The sequence below is a fragment of the Hypanus sabinus genome, unplaced genomic scaffold (assembly GCF_030144855.1).
Source record: "Hypanus sabinus isolate sHypSab1 unplaced genomic scaffold, sHypSab1.hap1 scaffold_524, whole genome shotgun sequence".
NCBI lineage: Eukaryota > Metazoa > Chordata > Chondrichthyes > Myliobatiformes > Dasyatidae > Hypanus > Hypanus sabinus.
In genome coordinates, this window is record NW_026781386.1 from 56,173 (window position 1) to 74,772 (window position 18,600).

The 18,600-nt window shown below is 45.6% G+C and overlaps 1 protein-coding gene across 1 annotated transcript; it reads left to right on the plus strand.

The window, feature by feature from the left end:
- Nucleotides 1-12,325: 12,325 nt before the first annotated feature.
- Nucleotides 12,326-16,462, plus strand: LOC132389284 (carcinoembryonic antigen-related cell adhesion molecule 5-like). The gene is made up of 3 exons (XM_059961781.1): nucleotides 12,326-12,402; nucleotides 12,582-12,896; nucleotides 16,269-16,462. Exons 1-3 carry the CDS (start codon nucleotides 12,351-12,353, stop codon nucleotides 16,460-16,462), a joined length of 561 nt encoding a protein of 186 aa, XP_059817764.1. The 5' UTR covers nucleotides 12,326-12,350.
- Nucleotides 16,463-18,600: the final 2,138 nt, after the last annotated feature.

Consider the following 18,600-nt stretch of genomic DNA (forward strand, 5'->3'; position numbering starts at 1 on the left):
ACATTAGGCAAGATACTCTCAAGCCTATTTGCTAGAATCTTAGAGAGGATTTAAAAATCTACATTCCCTAAAGAAATAGGTCTATAGGATAATCATTCCAGTGGGGCTTTCCCTTTTTTTTGGAATCAATTAATTTAGTGCTTCATAAAAAAATTTAGGAAGGTTCCCAGAGGATGTAGAGTCGATAAACGTTTGCTGAAGATGTGGTATAAGCATTTCATGACAGGTCTTGTAAAATTCTACCGCATAAAGTTCTACCGCCATCTCCTCCTGTTTAATAGGTGCATCTAACAAATCAGCATCTTGAAAGAAATTTGAGGTGTGTTTAACCTTTGCAAAAATATATTCATAGTAATATTACTATCAGATAATTCCGATTTATAAAGATTAGAATAAAAGTCCATAAATATCTTATTAATTTCATAAGGATCTGAAGTTTCTGTTCTATCTGGTCGCCGAATTTTTAAAATCTGTCTTCTGAGCATCCCAGCCTTTAACTGACCCGCTAAAAGTTTGGCAGATTTTTCCCCATGTATATAAAATAAACTTTTAGATTTAAAACTTTGCTGTTCAATGGGAAAGGTCAGAAGCAAATCATACTGTGATTGAAGTTCGACCATTTCTTTATATAGGTCTGAATACGTTTTATCTATCTGTTTAATTTTATTAAGAAGCACTGACAATTCCACTTCATTTTTCTTTCTCAAGGCTGCTGAATATGAGATTATCTGTCCCCTAAGAAATGATTTCAAGGTGTCCCATATAACCAGATTTGACATTCCTTCAGTTGTATTAAATTCAAAAAATATAGAAATTTGCCCCTTAATAAAATTAACAAAAGCTGGATCCTGTAACAAAACAGGGTTCAATCTCCACTGTGAAATTTTCAAAAATTCTATCCGGGAGCTTAAGGGTTAACTTTAAAGGCGTGTGATCAGAAAGCGCAAGGATGTCACACGCACATTCAACAACGGAGTTTAACAGACGTGTATCTAAAAAAAAGTAATCAATTCGAGAATATTTGTGATGGGCGTGTGAGAAAAAAGAGAAATCTTTATCATTGGGGTGTTTATATCTCCAAATATCGACAAGGCCATATTCTAATAAAAAAGAGTTAATACAAGCTCACGCTTTATTAGGAAGAGACGGATTGGTCGATGACCCGTCAATCGCCGGATTTAAACAACAATTGAAGACACCACCCATGATCAGCTTATATTCATTGATAACACAGAAAAAAACGTTTCTTAAAAAAATCAGAATTATCTACATGAGGCGCGTATACACAGACCGGAGCTACCTTTTGCTGGCAGAATAAACCAGTAACAATTAAATATCTTCCAATCGAATCAGTGGTAGTATTAAGGTGCACAAAAGGGATTCTGGGACCGAGAAATATAGAAACGCCTTTTGTTTACTATCCGACAAAGGCCCTTTCCAGAACCGGAACAATCTGTCCTCATCCTGTTTTTGTATATGATTTTCTTGCGCAAAGATAATATCAGCGTTGAGTGTCTTTAATTTCTTAAAAAATCGTTTTACGCTTAATGGGATGATTGACACCGTTCCAATTCCAAGATATTATATTAATTTTATTAACACCCATGTTTAAAATTGAATTCAATATTATATGAAAGAAATGTTACGCAAGTACAGATTAAGCCAAAAGGCGCCGGTACGACCAGAAGGAGTGACGCATTTACGAGAAATCCATCAAAAGAACTGGCCAAACAAGAAAAAAAAACCTACTCTGATAGACCCCTCCCCCCTCCCGCCGCCCAATAGATAGAAATGAAGGACCCAATAGGCTGGTCCCATGCTAACTAATCACCTTAACCCTGTTCTCCATCTTGCAGCTCCATATATATATATAAAAGCAAAATTTCCATGGAAGATAGCCATAATAAAAGGCACAAACAGAATTCAACAACTATAATGTAGTGTCTAACATTAATAAAGACATAATCAACAACGGCCATTTTAGAATCAGCTGAAGTAGCTTAAACACATATTCAAAAGAAGGAATAAATCCGAGCAAATAATGTTACAAGCAATATTATTTCTCTCAAAAAGAAATGCAAATGAGTATATGTATATAAGAGACCTACAGCTATAAGTATTGAAACAAATAAAAGAAATAAAAAGATTAATACAAAACAGGTCCGACACGGACCACTAAAGTACAATACTATAAAGGTTCCCTACAAAACTGTTATAGATATACTAATTATTAATAAGGTAAAAAAATTTATTCGTACACGTCCCATATCAGAGAATGAAAAGGTTCAGCATGTACTTAACTCAAAAGCTCCATAAACAACTCATACAGCAGATACTTCAAAATTGCCTATTGAATAATCGGAGCAACTTTAATATTTTATTCAGTAGGCTTAAATTTCAGGTTTTTAATATACTCCCATCCCTCCTGAGTAGAGAAAATTCTCAATGGTTTAGATTTTTCACGAAAAAATTTTCAGCTTTGCTGGAAAGCGAAGGGAGGGATTTAAATCTAATTTATACATTTCACTCATAACTTCTCGATATTTCTTTCTTTCGGCAAAGATTTCGGGAGGATAGTCTTAAACTACACGAATCTGTGTTGAATTAAAGAGTAATTTCCGTTTCTTTCTGGCTTCTGGAAGAATAGCTTCTTTAGTCGTGTTGAAATGCTCGAGGACGGAATTCGGCAGAACGCCGAGAGAATGGAATTCTGTGGGCTCTGTCGATTAAGGGGCTAGTTTCGAGTGTCCCATTGAAAAGTGAATACAGCATATCTGACAAGAATTTTAACAGATCGCCAGTTTCAGTATTTTCTGGCAGTCCCAGAATACGCAGATTCCCCTGATGCCCTCTTCTGTCTAAATCAACCATTCTTTTCTTCGTTTTGGATAGTTCCATGGTAATTTCATTGATTTTCTTTTCAATTGAAGATATCTCCATTCCTTGATAAATCAAGGAATTTATCTGCTTGAATAAATCATGCTCACTCTCGATTCGGGTTGTAGTCTGGTGAAGTGTTTGAAGTTGAGAGTCCAAGTTTCTCAGCGAGTCTTGAATCGTAGAAATAGCTTTTTCGAGCTTCCCGTTTGAACCGGTCAGCTTATCAATTTTACTATTAAGCGATCCGAATTCCGACTTCGTATCTTGTATTGAAGAAAATATTCTCGCTAGTGTAACAGATTCCTCCGTTATCTTGGTTTGTTCAGTTTGTTCTATTTCATGGAAAGTCTTGCCGCTTCTCAATTCAAAACCAGAACGACTTTTTCCGGCCATTGTAATTAAGTCGTGAAATCCTTCAGCAGAAATGATAAATCCTGCAGTAGAATTAGTAAGTCATCACAACTAAAAGGGACCAGTTCGTGCAATATAAAATATATTAAAAGAGAAAGAGCCGCTAAAAATGCGGCCTACTCCATATGCTGCGAAGTGGAAAATCCCAATAAATTCGGTTCTGAACAAACTGGTATTGTGTAACGAACACTTCCCGAGCTCAATTCACCCAGCCCTTAATTATCTGGAAAACAATGGAAAAGCATCTGGAAAATGTCAAACTTTGACGTGCTTAATCCTGTTTTGTCAGATCAGAGACTTGTTTTGTACCTACAGTGCCCAGAACATGTGATGTCGGATGCGCACATGGAGACAACAATAATGGAACCACTCGACTCCTCTCACCTCCACAAACATTCACAAGGATCTATCCCAGACACTCCTATCCCGGTTCCCCATCATCTCCGATACCGCGCCAACTCACCACCACGACACTGCGGGCAGTATTCCTATCCTCTTTAATTACCCCCCTCCCCCAGTGGTCGGCCCTCAATTTCCATCCTGGGTAGATGATTCCTAACGTCTGAACAGGATTTGCCAAACACACCGGATTCAAACTTGCAATTCTGTCCCATCCACAAATAGTAAAAAATTACATCTTCACAGCACAACGTGCACATCTCCCGGGGAATCATTAACAGTGTACGCAGTTACAGAGATGTGGAAGGTTTTTAGTGTCCGGAGAGGTTTACGGTGACTCTGATGGGAGCAGCAATGGAGGTGCATGCAGAGACAGGGTGGTTGTAGGGGGCAGAAATGGAGAGATGTGTAATGCCTGCCGGGTGCTTCAGAAACCGTGAATGATAAAGGGGACGGGAGTTTCGGATAGAGGGGTGTAGGATCTTGACGGATTTCCAGACAGATAGAGATGTAGCGTCAGCAGCGGAAATTGGCAAAGCACAGAGCAGGGAGTATCCATCATTTTGATCTGTTTCCTCATTTTTAAACGTTCTCCACTTGTTTCATTTCCATGGTGACTGACATGAATATATTCAACGATTACAGTGGTGAAATACAGTTCCGTCTGGGCGGACATTGACTGTTTGGGAAATTTGAACCTGATGTTTGAAAGTTGTGTGTGGAACTGAAGCGGCAAATGGTAAAGCAGAGAGCCCAGCCTCCGTTTCCAGCGCAGGATTTTCCGGAGCCTACGCAACTTCCGGTGAGATCCTCCCACCAAGTACATCTTTCCCAGCACACCACCCCGATTTCTGCTTTCCGCATGGATCGCCCCTGCGCGACGCCCTTCTCCATCTCTCCCTCCCCACTGATCTCTCTCCGGACACTTACCCTTGAAATAGGAACAAGTGCTAGACCTGTCCACGCCCCTCCTTCTTGACCACCATTCAGGGCCTTAAACAGTCTTTCCAGGTGAGGCGACGCCCTTCTCCATCTCTCCGTCCCCACTGATCTCTCTCCGGACACTTTCCCTTGCAAGAGGAACAAGTGCTAGACCTGTCCACGCACCTCCTTCCTGACCACCATTCAGGGCCACAAACAGTCTTTCCAGGTGAGGCGACGCCCTTCTCCATCTCTCCCTCCCCGCTGATCTCTCTCCGGACACTTACCCTTGAAAGAGGAACAAGTGCTAGACCTGTCCACGCCCCTCCTTCCTGACCACCATTCAGGGCCTCAGACAGTCTTTCCAGGTGAGGCGACGCCCTTCTCCATCTCTCCCTCCCCATTGATCTCTCTCCGGACACTTACCCTTGAAAGAGGAACAAGTGGTAGACCTGTCGGCGCCCCTCCTTCCTGACCACCATTCAGGGCCTCAGACAGTCTTTCCAGGTGAGGCGACGCCCTTCTCCATCTCTCCCTCCCCACTGATCTCTCTCCGGACACTTACCCTTGCAAGAGGAACAAGTGCTAGACCTGTCGGCGCACCTCCTTCCTGACCACCATTCAGGGCCTCAGACAGTCTTTCCAGGTGAGGCGACGCCCTTCTCCATCTCTCCGTCCCCGCTGATCTCTCTCCGGACACTTACCCTTGCAAGAGGAACAAGTGCTAGACCTGTCCACGCACCTCCTTCCTGACCACCATTCAGGGCCACAAACAGTCTTTCCAGGTGAGGCGACGCCCTTCTCCATCTCTCCCTCCCCACTGATCTCTCTCCGGACACTTACCCTTGAAAGAGGAACAAGTGCTAGACCTGTCCACGCACCTCCTTGCTGACCCCCATTGAGGGCCTCAAACAGTCTTTCCAGTTGAGGCGACGCCCTTCTCCATCTCTCCCTCCCCACTGATCTCTCTCCGGACACTTACCCTTGAAAGAGGAACAAGTGCTAGACCTGTCCACGCCCCTCCTTCCTGACCCCCATTCAGGGCCTCAAACAGTCTTTCCAGGTGAGGCGACGTCCTTCTCCATCTCTCCCTCCCCACTGATCTCTCTCCGGACACTTACCCTTGAAAGAGGAACAAGTGCTAGACCTGTCCACGCACCTCCTTGCTGACCCCCATTGAGGGCCTCAAACAGTCTTTCCAGTTGAGGCGACGCCCTTCTCCATCTCTCCCTCCCCACTGATCTCTCTCCGGACACTTACCCTTGCAAGAGGATCAAGTGCTAGACCTGTCCACGCCCCTCCTTCCTGACCCCCATTCAGGGCCTCAAACAGTCTTTCCAGGTGAGGCGACGCCCTTCTCCATCTCTCCCTCCCCACTGATCTCTCTCCGGACACTTACCCTTGAAAGAGGAACAAGTGCTAGACCTGTCCACGCCCCTCCTTCCTGACCCCCATTCAGGGCCTCAAACAGTCTTTCCAGGTGAGGCGACGTCCTTCTCCATCTCTCCCTCCCCACTGATCTCTCTCCGGACACTTACCCTTGAAAGAGGAACAAGTGCTAGACCTGTCCACGCACCTCCTTGCTGACCCCCATTGAGGGCCTCAAACAGTCTTTCCAGGTGAGGCGACGTCCTTCTCCATCTCTCCCTCCCCACTGATCTCTCTCCGGACACTTACCCTTGAAAGAGGAACAAGTGCTAGACCTGTCCACGCCCCTCCTTCCTGACCCCCATTCAGGGCCTCAGACAGTCTTTCCAGGTGAGGCGACGTCCCACCTGTGAGTGATTTGGGGTCATATACTGTACCCGGTGCTCCCCGTGTGGTCACCTATATATCGGTGTGACCCGGCGTGGAGTGGGAGACCGCACTGCCGAGCGTCGTTTCGTTCGCCTGAGAAAGCGGCATCTCCCAGTGGCGAGTCCTCAGGACGGGTTACCAGAGAGTTCATTTGCTTCACATTTATGTTGGTGGTGACTCAAGTTTATGACAACGCACGCGTTGAAATTAATAGAAATATCAAAAATAGAGTTAAACCAGGAATAGACTCAGACAGTCAGGCAACCTCTGTGGAGAGGAGGAACTTTTACGATTTCAAGTCGAAGATCCTCTGTCAGAACGGCTGAGCTAATCTCAGGCCCCATGTCCCTCCCTCTTTGGTGGAAGTTCACTTCACAGTTTAGTGCCGCTTTATTGTCTCCCCCACCCCACCCCACCCGTCTCCTCGTCCTGCATTGTAACGTCGACCTCTGCTCCTCCTTTCACAGATGCTGCCCGACCTGCTGAGTGTTTCCAGCAGATAATGTTTCTGCCCCATTAACGTGATGTTTCTTATCCCCCCGGTAAATGGCTCCAAGTTTGGCTCGTTCAGTACTCCCAGCGGCTGTTTTTTATTCTCAGATTGGTTGTTACTTTACTTCGTGAAGTCACGTTTGCAGCGCTCGGGGTTCTGTATTCTGAGAAACGCAACAACTTCTCCAAAAACGTCGGGAGGTTCACTCGATAATACGTCGTGACGTCAACTGAAGCTGCTGCTGTGAAGAACGGCTGTGAGCGATCCTGCTTGCAGGCCTGGGCACAGAATGTCCCTCGGGTACCGAAGCAGATAAGCCGACATGGCACTGCAGAATTTGAACAGTATAGTTCTGCCCGCTCTTTATTTCTTACTGCTCTGAGAAACATGAAAGACTCTTCGCCATAGACTTAAATGAAGATATTAATTTTCCGGCATATTGACTTCTAAATAAATCACTCCAGAATGTCGATGATATCTGCAACTCTGCTCCATATTCACTACATAGAGTTCTTTTCTACTTCTGGTGACCGCAGTCGACAGAAGTGCAGACCGTTATAATTGCAGAATAAAATTACTTGGACATTTCAGTGTTCGATTGAAGTGGAATATCAACAGGAACTCTTATTTAGGCGGCAAACTGATCTTTACAGAAAGTCTGCTGTGATGGCAGGTATAATTTCCACTTATTTATCAGCATTGATAAATGACTCGATGGTGTACCCTGTCCTGTCTGCTGATTATTTGCTCCCTTGCGCCATCTATAGTCAGTATTGGGAGCTGACTGGACCGAACAAGTTGATTTCAGACTTGTGACAGTACGTCTGTATTTTCCGATCATTTCTGATAAAACGCGTTATGTTCGGATTAGCTTTTTTTCTGAAAAGAGAGATATTGCCTCGGTTAGATGTCTTGCAACCATGTTTTATTTGAATTGTGCCCTTAGCGTCACGGGTGAACACAACTGTATCGATGTTTTCCTGAGGACTGTAATAGTTGATGTTTACATTGACATGAGACACGGGCTCTGCCAATAGAACTGAAAGAGGAGTGGAATCACTCCTTTCTACTGCAGTCCAATCACATCAGCTGGGAGTCTGTAAACAAAGTTACGAAATGCAGTTTATGAAAAGGAGTTCCCGGCCATAATTCTACGGATTTATTTTGTAGGCCTCTTTTTTCACTGTTGGCCCAACTTAATGTCACTTAAATTTGTTTAATTCTGTATGTCCAGCGGCTGAATTTCTTTCACAAACGGATCGATTCCTTAACATCGTGAAATCACGCCCGCCCTGCTCGGAGGTCTGTACTCTGAGATACAGATCTACTTCTCAAAACTTCAGGAGCTTCACTGCACAGTTGGTGGTAATTCCAAATGAAGCTGCCGGTGTGAAGAGAAGCGATGTGAAATCCAGCTTACAAGCATGGACACAGACAGTCTCTCTGTGACAGAGGCAGATAAACAAGGACGGTTTTCATTTATTTAAAATGAAGAGTTAAAATGCTCTGGCAAGCTTGGGACATTATCGCTGTAGCCTTAAATGTTCATCTCCAGAAATTTGACACAAATAAATCCAGGACAATGAATTATAATTAAAAGTCCTGAAGGACCTCTAGTATATCTGTTATTCTGCTCCACTTTCCCTGTTCCTGATAAACAGTCCCCCCCCCCCGTGACGACTAAAGTAGATAGAGTAGAACAGCGTGAAAACTGCAAAATAAAATTGCTTAGAAGTTGAATCGGTGGTTGGAAGTGGAATATCGACAGAAACTTTCACTTGCCCGGTACAGTGATCTTTACAGGAAAGCCGTTGTGTTTCAAGGTTACTTTGATCTCAATCTGACAAGTATAATTTCTACGGTCAATGTTGTTCACCGGCTCAGTGGGGTTGTTCTGGCCTGTCTGCGCATAGTTTGTTCTATTGCGCCATCTATTGTCAGCATTGGGAACTGACTGGGCAGAACAAGATTATTTCAGGTTTGTAACGGTATCTGCCACAGTTGGGCCCTGAAGTTGAATCATGAAGTTGTCTGGCCCATCTTCAACAGAAATCGAGATGGTACGTTGTTTCTATAATCAGTAGCACTGAATATAATTTGATGTAATGAGCTACCTGCTCATGACATTCATGTAAGATTCTGCATCGGTCTAACTGAGAGGGTATCGGTATCCGGACGAAGGCAAAGAGTTCAGCGGGAGTGCTCATGGCGTTGAAACGCAGTCTTGAAGGTGTTAGTGGGAACAGCGGCTGTGGTTGCAAAATATCCTCTTGAAGATCGGCACTAACAAACAACAACTCAGAAGCGAAAGGCATGCCCCCCGTTTGCAGAACAAATATAAAGGCGTGGTAGTTCAGAGGGGTCCCTCATTTATAGCCCGAATATAATTTCCTACATATGTGAAGGGTCTTGGTATATTCAGCAGCTTCACACAAGAATTTCAGTGTCTGGGCATGACAGAAGAAGAAACACACCTGCACACGGCGATAAATGACACTGGTGGCAATACAGTGACGTCAGGAGTTTCACCGCTTATTGAATGTAGAACCTGTCTCTTATTTTGGTATCTATGCTATTTGCTTGCGTTTGTTTTCACGGTTTGATCTTTTTTTCCTGCACATTGAGTGTTTGACGGTCTTTTAATGGGGTCTATTTGGGTTCTCTGTGTCACCGAGACGACTCACCTCCCACACTCTGAATGCCGTGTTCCGGCCCAGGGAGCTCTCAGTCCACCAGGCAGAGCGCTTGCCCGCGTCAGATAGCAACAGAGCAGCGTCGCCTCTTTCATGACAAACTCATCATGGAGCTCCGACGTGTGACTCCGAGAGGAAGCGAGTATTTCTTCCATGTCCACAGAGTATGCGTCCTGATCCTCTAAATGAGGAATTCTCCAATCACCATAGCATTCCTCTTTCACCATTCGCTTCTGGGCCACAGAGTTGATCGCAGAATCTTCCTCCTGGTCATTCCCAAGCCCCGGCAACCCACCAACCCCATCTCAAGCGATATACTTATTATTGAGGGCATGGCCACAAGCGGACACTGCACTTGCTGCATATTCCTTTCCACTCTCCTGCCGGTCACCCAAGAAACTGCCCACTTCATCTCGGGCGTCTACCTCCCTGTAGCTTCTACCTATCCCCTCCTCATTGTCCTGTGTGAATCGAAGCTCATCGAACAGCAGCTCCCGTTCCTTAACATGCTCCCTCAGGAACTGCACCCGATGCACATTCTGCAGATGTATTTATGCGGGATAGAGGAGGTATCTCAATTTCCCTAAATCTCACACAAGGAACCCGACACTGACTCCACATCTATTATCAGCATGATAGCTATGTCATAACACTGAAAGGAAATCAAATCACCAGAAACTTCATTCCTTATTTCGAACATGCGTCTGCGTTTGTCCAAGCGTGATCATGCCTAAGGTTGTTTAACTAAAGGCGGCCCACGCTAACAATTCCCCACTCCAGCAATGACCGCTCCAGCAATGGAGAATCCTTCTCCATCGGGGAGACCAAGTCAGAGAATTGCTATCATTGCTGTCTTAAACGCCAGGCGGCGTAACATAAATAGACAATAAATGCATAAAATGTACAAATTATTTATATACGTAAACAACTGAATGAACGAATAAATAAAGGAAACAACAAAATAGTAAATGAACAAATAACTAGAAGAGGAATTATGAGGTAGAATTCATGGATCAATAGATCGTTTAGAAATCTGATTGCAGAGTCAGCAGGTAAATCATTGAGCGCGGGTCTTCAGAGTCATGCACCTTCTTCCGGATAGCAGCAATGAGACAAGAGCACATTCCGGATGGTAGTAATGAGACAAGAGCATATCCCGGATGGTAGTAATGAGAGGAGAGCATATCCTAGATGGTAGTAATGAGACAATAGCATATCCCGGATGGTAGTAATGAGACAAGAACATATCCCGGATGGTAGTAATGAGACAAGAGCATAGCCCCGGTTGGTAACAATGAGAGGGGAGCATATCCCGGATGGTAGTAATGATAAGAGAGCATGTCCCGGATAGTAGTAATGAGAGGAAAGCATATCCCAGACTGTAATAATGAGAAAGGAGCATTGAGCGGTTCTAACTAATGATAAGAGAGCATATTCCGGATGGTAGTAATGAGAGGAAAGCATATCCCTGACTGTAATAATGAGAAGGGAGCATTGAGCGGTTCTAACTAATGATAAGAGAGCATATTCCGGATGGTAGTAATGAGAGGAAAGCATATCCCAGATTGTCATAATGAGAAGGGAACATTGAGCGGTTCTAACTAATGATAAGAGAGCATATTCCGGATGGTAGTAATGAGCGGAAAGCATATCCCAGACTGTAATAACGGAAAGGAGCATTGAGCGGTTCTAACTAATGATAAGAGAGCATGTCCCGGATAGTAGTAATGAGAGGAAAGCATATCCCAGACTGTAATAATGAGAAGGGAACATTGAGCGGTTCTAACTAATGATAAGAGAGCATATTCCGGATGGTAGTAATGAGAGGAAAGCATATCCCAGATTGTCATAATGAGAAGGGAACATTGAGCGGTTCTAACTAATGATAAGAGAGCATATTCCGGATGGCTCTATTGGGAAGGGTGCATATTCCGAATGCCGATGGCGATGGTCTTTAACTGGGGACCTGGACTTCTGCAGGCGCAACGTTTTCAAGATGTCCTGGATTACGGTGAGGTTTGTACCGTGATGGATGTGATTGTCTCTCCACAACTGTTTGCATTCTGTGTGGATCCCAGGCATTGGAGCCCGCACACCAGACGGTGATGGAAACGGTCAGAATGCTCCCACCTTGCAGGTCCGTACATATCCCAGTCTTTGTTGACATACCGATATCAGACCTCCTCCATCACCGAATAGAATCCAGCCGCTGACGTGCGGTGACAACGCTCAACCATTCTATCTACTTCAGAGGAGTGAAGTTTTGAGGAAAATGTCACGTGATCTGGTAAACATGAGGGCATAGTATCGAGGGCTGAATAGTCTGTTTCTTCAGCGCTTTAAGTCTGTTTATTTCCCTGCTTCTCGCTCTACTATCCAACAGCTCCGAGGTTTGACCTAGCACACTCTCGACATCTGGCACGGAGACGAGGAAATGCGGATCAGTCTCCGAAAGTAACAGAGACAGATGCCGCTCTCTCGGGATCGCGTGGATGACGTTCACTTTACTCGCTCTTTTTCTCTTCATGTCGGTGGGTGAGAGACACTCTCTTTGAGATCATTATCGCACTCAACAAAACAGCAGCAGATAGTTGTAGAACAGCACACAGGATTTGATGTAGATTCGAGCAAAGTACAGACTCTCTGATCCCATCAGCGCTGCCGCTTGTGACGTCAGAATCCAGATATCTGACCCGCAAACCAGGAAGTGCGGCTCAGTCTCCGAGTGTAACAGAGATCGGCGCTGCTCTCTCGGGATGTCGGGACTGGCCTTCGCAGCTCTCGTTCTTTGTCTCCACATAACGGCGGGTGAGGGTCACTCTCTCGAACAGTGAGCGGTCAGATAATCAACAGAACGGCGGGTGGTCAGAGGATAGAAGGGCAGTTTATAAGAGGCGATATGACTATCAGTGTCGATTGAGCTAATTGCAGTTCTCGAGTCTCTCCGCATCTGTCACTTTTCACTCTTACGATTTTCTCATTCTCAGGTGAGTCTCGGCAGTTTACCATTCTCGAGTTCAGCCAGATAAATGTCACCGTCAGGAGAAATGCGTTCTTGTCGGTGCGGCCGTCGGCCGTGGTCACCAGTGGAAGCTGGAATTTTAATGGGAGAACAATCGCCCAGTGGATCGGCCAAACCGTGTCTATTGACAACGCCTACACATCGCGGACTGAGCTATTCACGTCCACAGGGTCGCTTCTGCTGAAGTCGGTGAAAATGTCTGACGGTGGGGAATACCATGTGAATATGGTTCCAACTAGTGGCTCCATGACCTCAGCGACTATCTCTCTGCGTATCATTGGTAAGTGAGACAGAGTTATACAGAATCATGCGATCTCGGACTATAACTTTCATTTTATTTCTGGTGTGATAGAATACAATATAACCTTCCCTGTTCGCTGCTGGGAGATGCATTATTTCCGATTGAACAAAACTATAGCGGGTGAGCAACATAGTTCCGCATTAGATTTAGATTAGAGTTCCTCTCGGACATGCATAGGTGGCTGTGATGCAGAAACGGGCCACCAGTGCACCCTGCCAGTCCCACGTTACGGACTGTTCAACTCTCACTCGTACTCTGTAAAGCTGCAGATCAGTAACTATAACAGGAAGAACACGATAGTGGACCGGACAACATACTGTGCAGATTTAAAAATATAAACAAATATTAACAAAAATGGAGAACATGAAATGACGAGATAAAGTGTCCTTAAAGTGAGATCACTGGTTATCACTGGATGGGCAGGTGAGTGCAGTCATCCGATTTGATCAGCCTGATGGCTGAAGGGTGGTAACTCTCCTTGAACCGAGGGCTGCGAGCACTGAGTTTCTCGCAGCTTCTACCTGATGCCAGCATCGCGAGAAGTCCTGCGTGGTGAGGCTATTTGATGACGGATGCTGTTTCCCTACCACGGCGCTTCATGTAGATGCGCTCAATGGTTGCGAGTGCTTTACCGTGATGGACCGGGCTGTATCCAATACACTTTGCAGGATTTTCCGTTCCAAGGCATTAATTTCCCTCACACCGGACCATGAGGCAGCAGGTCAATGAGCTCACCATGACACATCCATCGACCTTTGTCGCAGTTTTAGACGTCATGCCCAGTCTGCGCAGTCTCCTTAGGAAGTAGGGGCGCGGCCATGCAATCGTCGCTATTGCACCTACGTGTTGGGTCCAAGACCAGAACGTCCTCAAACAGTTAGCATGCTCCCCACGGTACATCTGTAGAAACTGGCGAGTATCTCTGGTGACATACTAGGTCTCCTTAAGAAAAATGGCGGTCGCGGTGCCTTCAGTGCAATTACATCAATATGTTGGGCCCAGGATAGATCCTCACAGAGTCTGACAGCCAAAGGAAATTCAAACGACAGTGAGACATAGGAGCAGCATTCGGCCGTCTGGTCCATCGAAACTGCTCCGCCCGTCAATCATGGCCGAACTTTTTTTTTAACTTTTCTCCGACACCAATTCCCGGCCTTCTCCCTGTAACCTTTGATGCCATGTCCAGTCATGAACCTATCAATCTCTGCCTTAAATACCCCCCATGACCTGACCTTCACAACTGCACGTGGCCACAAATTCCACAAATTCCGGACTCTTCTTTTCACGTTGCCGGAAGCACCATCAGGTTAACATGTTCCACAGAGTCCCGCCCAGGCGCTGAATTGAACTGGCAACTGAACGGTGCCCACGTACCAAGTGGGGAGGAGGTCGTCCTCGACAACATCTCTGTGAGCCACACGGGAAAGTAAACTTGTGAGGCCTATAACATGGCTACAAAAAGGAATAATGCCTCAACCGCGGAAATCAATGTGTTCGGTAGGTCGTCCGTTCCTCCCTTTGCTGAGGTCCTATCACTAATGGTGTTGGTGCCGTCAGCCCGAATAATTCAACTAAGTGCCTGAGCCCGATTAGAATATCGTCTGACAATATCGTTTGACGACGGTGCATATTTATGAATAAGAGTATTGATGAAGATGTGAATCGGATTTGATTTGAATTGCGGATTGGATTGCAAATGGTTAATTGCTGCAGTTAAGACTACAAGGCGATACAGCATGGGAAAGAGAATTAGACCATTTGGCCAATGGAGTCCGCTCCGCCATTTCATCATGGCTAATCCAATATTCCTCTCAGTCCCATTCACAGGTGTTTCCGCATATCCCTCATGCCCTGACCAATCTATCATCCTCAGCTTTAAACTTACATAACGACATGGCCTCTCCAGCTGCCTGTGCAACATAATTCCCAGATTCACCACATTCAATTCAAATAAATTCCCTTTCGTCTCCGTTCTCAAAGGACGCCACTCTATTCAGAGGTTGTCCTTCTGGTGTTGAACCCTCCCGCCATAAGGAACATCCTCTGTATGTGCACTCTAGAAAAGGCCTTTCACAACTCGATGGGTTTCCGTGAGATTACCCCCACATTCTTCTGAATTCCAGTGGATGGTGGCCAGAGCCGACAAACCCTCTTCTCAGGACAAACCCTCTTCTCAATCCCGGAATGATTTTGCTGAAGCTCCTTTGAAACGCCTCCAGTTTCAACACATCCTTTCCGCAGAAAGGGGCACAATTTTAGAAAACAATGTGGATAGGTATATGGACAGGAAAGGAATGGGGGGGTATGGGCTGAGTGCGGGTCGGTGGGACTAGGAGCGAGAATGCGTTCGGCACGGACTAGAAGGGCCGAGACGGCCTGTTTCCCTGCTGTGATTGTATTATGGGTGACAGTTCAGTTGTGTCATTCGAAGTAAAATTGGACAGGTATATGGACAGGAAAGGAATGGAGGGTTATGGGCTGAGTGCGGGACGGTGGGACTAGGTGAGAATAAGCGTTCGGCACGGACTAGAAGGGCCGAGACGGCCTGTTTGCGTGCTGTAATTGTTATATGGGTGACTGTTGTGTCACATGAAGTAAAATTGGATATATATATGGACAGGAAAGGAATGGAGGGTTATGGGCTGAGTGCGGGTCGGTGGGACTAGGTGAGAGTAAGCGTTCGGCACGGACTAGAAGGGCGGAGACGGCCTGTTTGCGTGCTGTAATTGTTACGTGGTTAAGGTTATACAAAACAGATCACAATCCTCCAAGTGGGGCCTCACCACTGGTTTCTAACATTTCAGCATTTTCTCCTTGTTTTTATATTCCCGTACCCTGGGAATGAATGCTTTCATTGCATGAACTTTGATACCTGGAAAGTCCAACATATCGCCAGTGAATTCCACAGTGAGGGATGATGCAGAATACCTATTCAGCTCTTCCACCAGTTTGTTGTTGCCAAACACTACCTCTCCTCTCTCGACTTCCAGCAGTTTGATATCCACTCTCGTGTCTATTTTTACACCTCACGAATCTGAGGAAACCTTACATATCCTCTTTAATATGATTGGCTAGAGTGCTTTCGAATTCCATATTTTCCTTCTTAATGACCTTTTAGTTGCCTTCTGTTATTTTTTTAAAACTTCCCAATCATTTTACATCCCAGTAATGATTGTTCCATTGTACACCCTCCTTTTGGCCTTTGTGTTAGCTTTGACTTCTCCTGTGAAGAAGCACATAGGGATAAGAGCTGGCAATGGCGACGATGCTCAGTTGGCAGCATCCAAATATTATGTACATGATGTAGATAAAACCCAGTGAAAGCTATTTGCATTTTAATTGTATTTACAGAGACAGTGACCGGGGTTGCCGTGGTGACAAATAATTCCACTCCCCTGGAAAACCTCGATACCATCGCACTGAGTTGCGACGCGTCGGGCACTGTTCAGACACGGACATGGTTCAAGGACAACCAACCCATCCAGGGAAAACGGCAGAATATTTACATCTCCCGACAGGGCGAAACTGACTATAATCAGAGTTAACAGAAACGACGTCGGGACGTACAAGTGCATCGTCAGCAACTCTTTCAGCAATGGCTCTGGAGAGACCTACGTGGAGGTTTACTGCAAGTACACAGGTAACCAGCAACCATCATTTGTACCGGATTTTATTCTACTAGACAGGTATTCCCATTTTGTAGATAGGCCGGAGAAGGTCAGAATTGAACCGGGCATGCAAGTTTACTGTCAGTCCACAGTTAGACAACCGCGTTAATTTGTATCGGATATCCCATTGTAGAGATGGACTAGAGGAGGTCAGAAAATCCCGGATCCACCAGGATATTACTCTAATCAACATTTTATTTTCATTTTACTGATAGACCAGAGAAGGTCAGAATCGTAGCCGAGCGTCCAGTTGTGTCCGATATTGTGTCCGATGTAAACGGTGATGTATCAGGGTTTCAGTGAGGTGTTGGGCAAGGTTCCCAACGATGAGATCATTCGGAATGTCAGGATTCACGGGGCCGAGAGAAACTTGGCTGCGTGGGTTGATTGGTTGGAGAAGAAAAACGGTGGCAATAGCGGACAGGCGTTCTGCATGGGCGTCATGGAATAGTGGTGTGTCGCTGGGGTCTCTTCTATTCTGGGATGGCCGCTTTTTGCGAACGGTTTGGATGAGAGAGTCGAAGGGAGGGCTAGGGTGCTTGAGATAACACGACGGGTGAGAGAGCGGACGATTTTCCTAGGTGATATCCGCAGGAAGCAGAACTGTGCTGAGAAGTGGCAGATGAAGTTTAATCCAGAAAGGAGTGAAGTAATACACTTTGGAAGGTCGAAAACAAAGCGCAAGACGCGAAATACTCAGCAGGACAGAGAGCATCTGCTCAAACAGAAATATTGTACTTTAGTCTGCTTGATAAAATGAACACAAATTTAATGTTAGAGCGAAGGCGGGGGGGGGGGGGCAAAAGCAGATTTCTGAAAGGGCGGAAAGGATGGGGATATGTTGTGATCCAAGTGGTGAATTTACGCCTGCAAAGTTTTTAAGTTTAAAACATGAACGAACAGAAGACCTGGTGATAGCGGAAACTGGAGGATGCAAATGCAGTCAGAAATGGTAGAAGAGCCGGGACTGGGGTTCTGTATCTTAGTAACTAATTCAATGACCATTTCCAGTAGCTGAATTGGCGTTCATTCACTTTACCTTTCCTGTTCAGCCCTCTCCGGAAGCAGGTGACTCCCAGATCTCCTTGCGTGGTGAGTTGAACTCCATGCTGTCTGTACGGATTACAGACGAATGGCATCGACATGATGTCAGAATATTGGACCAAAACCAATGTTCAATATGGAGACAGCGTCCGGAACGATTCCGCGTGTGGATCAGTCATCATTTCCAAAAAAAAAACAAAGATGTGTTTTCGCAATCTAAAATTGATGTTTGTTTTCTCTCTTAGCACCAGAAACAGATGGAAATAGTACCCTCAGCCCTGGAGAGTTCGCGCTCTGTGCATTTGTTGTACTTCTCATGAGCCTGTGCAGAGCAACCTGTAAATGGTGCCTCAGATGATCCTAATCTCGCTTGTGATAAGCTGCAGACAGAGGCACGTTTCGCAGTTGCAGTCGTCAGCGAGAAGGGACGCCTCCCTGCAAAAGGAGCATTCAGCTCTCCTGCCCGACATCTCCACTGTCTCGGCGGAGCGGTTATAAAGTGGGTGGAGGGGACAAGACCTAAACGTCGCGCTTTACTTTCCTTTGCTTTCTCTGCCTGAGGCCTCAGCGATCTCAAGATGACCACTCTGACTCTGTCCAACGTCATGTACTCCGAGGGTTCACTCTTTCTGTAGACTGTCCCTTTAAAACGCCGAAAGCATGAGACTAACATTTATACGCCGTTGGATTTCTGCTGACGACAAAAATTGCTCCTGTGCTATGGCGAACAGCTCGTGTTTCTATTTCTCTGGAATTACACCAGGACCTACCAGAACTGCTGTCGGCTTCTGGGTTGCCATCGGTGGGGAGAAGCAGGAAGCAGTTACATGATGGGCAGCTGGTGTTCAGTCTGGGTGTGTTTAAGCAAGGTGAGCTGTCTTTCTCGCGGAGTCGCACACAGTGGGACTTCCGACAGCGCACAAGGGTGAGTTGAGATCGATCCCGAGTATTGATAACTGACTCTCACAAGT

What these genes read in the sequence shown, in the direction of transcription:
- LOC132389284 (XM_059961781.1), top strand. Translation starts at nt 12,351, where the DNA reads ATGTCGGGACTGGCCTTCGCAGCTCTCGTTCTTTGTCTCCACATAACG. An exon ending in TTGTCTCCACATAACGGCGG is followed by an intron (nt 12,403 to 12,581) that starts GTGAGGGTCACT and finishes TCTCATTCTCAG; the next exon opens with GTGAGTCTCGGCAGTTTACC. An exon ending in TATCTCTCTGCGTATCATTG is followed by an intron (nt 12,897 to 16,268) that starts GTAAGTGAGACA and finishes TTGTATTTACAG; the next exon opens with AGACAGTGACCGGGGTTGCC.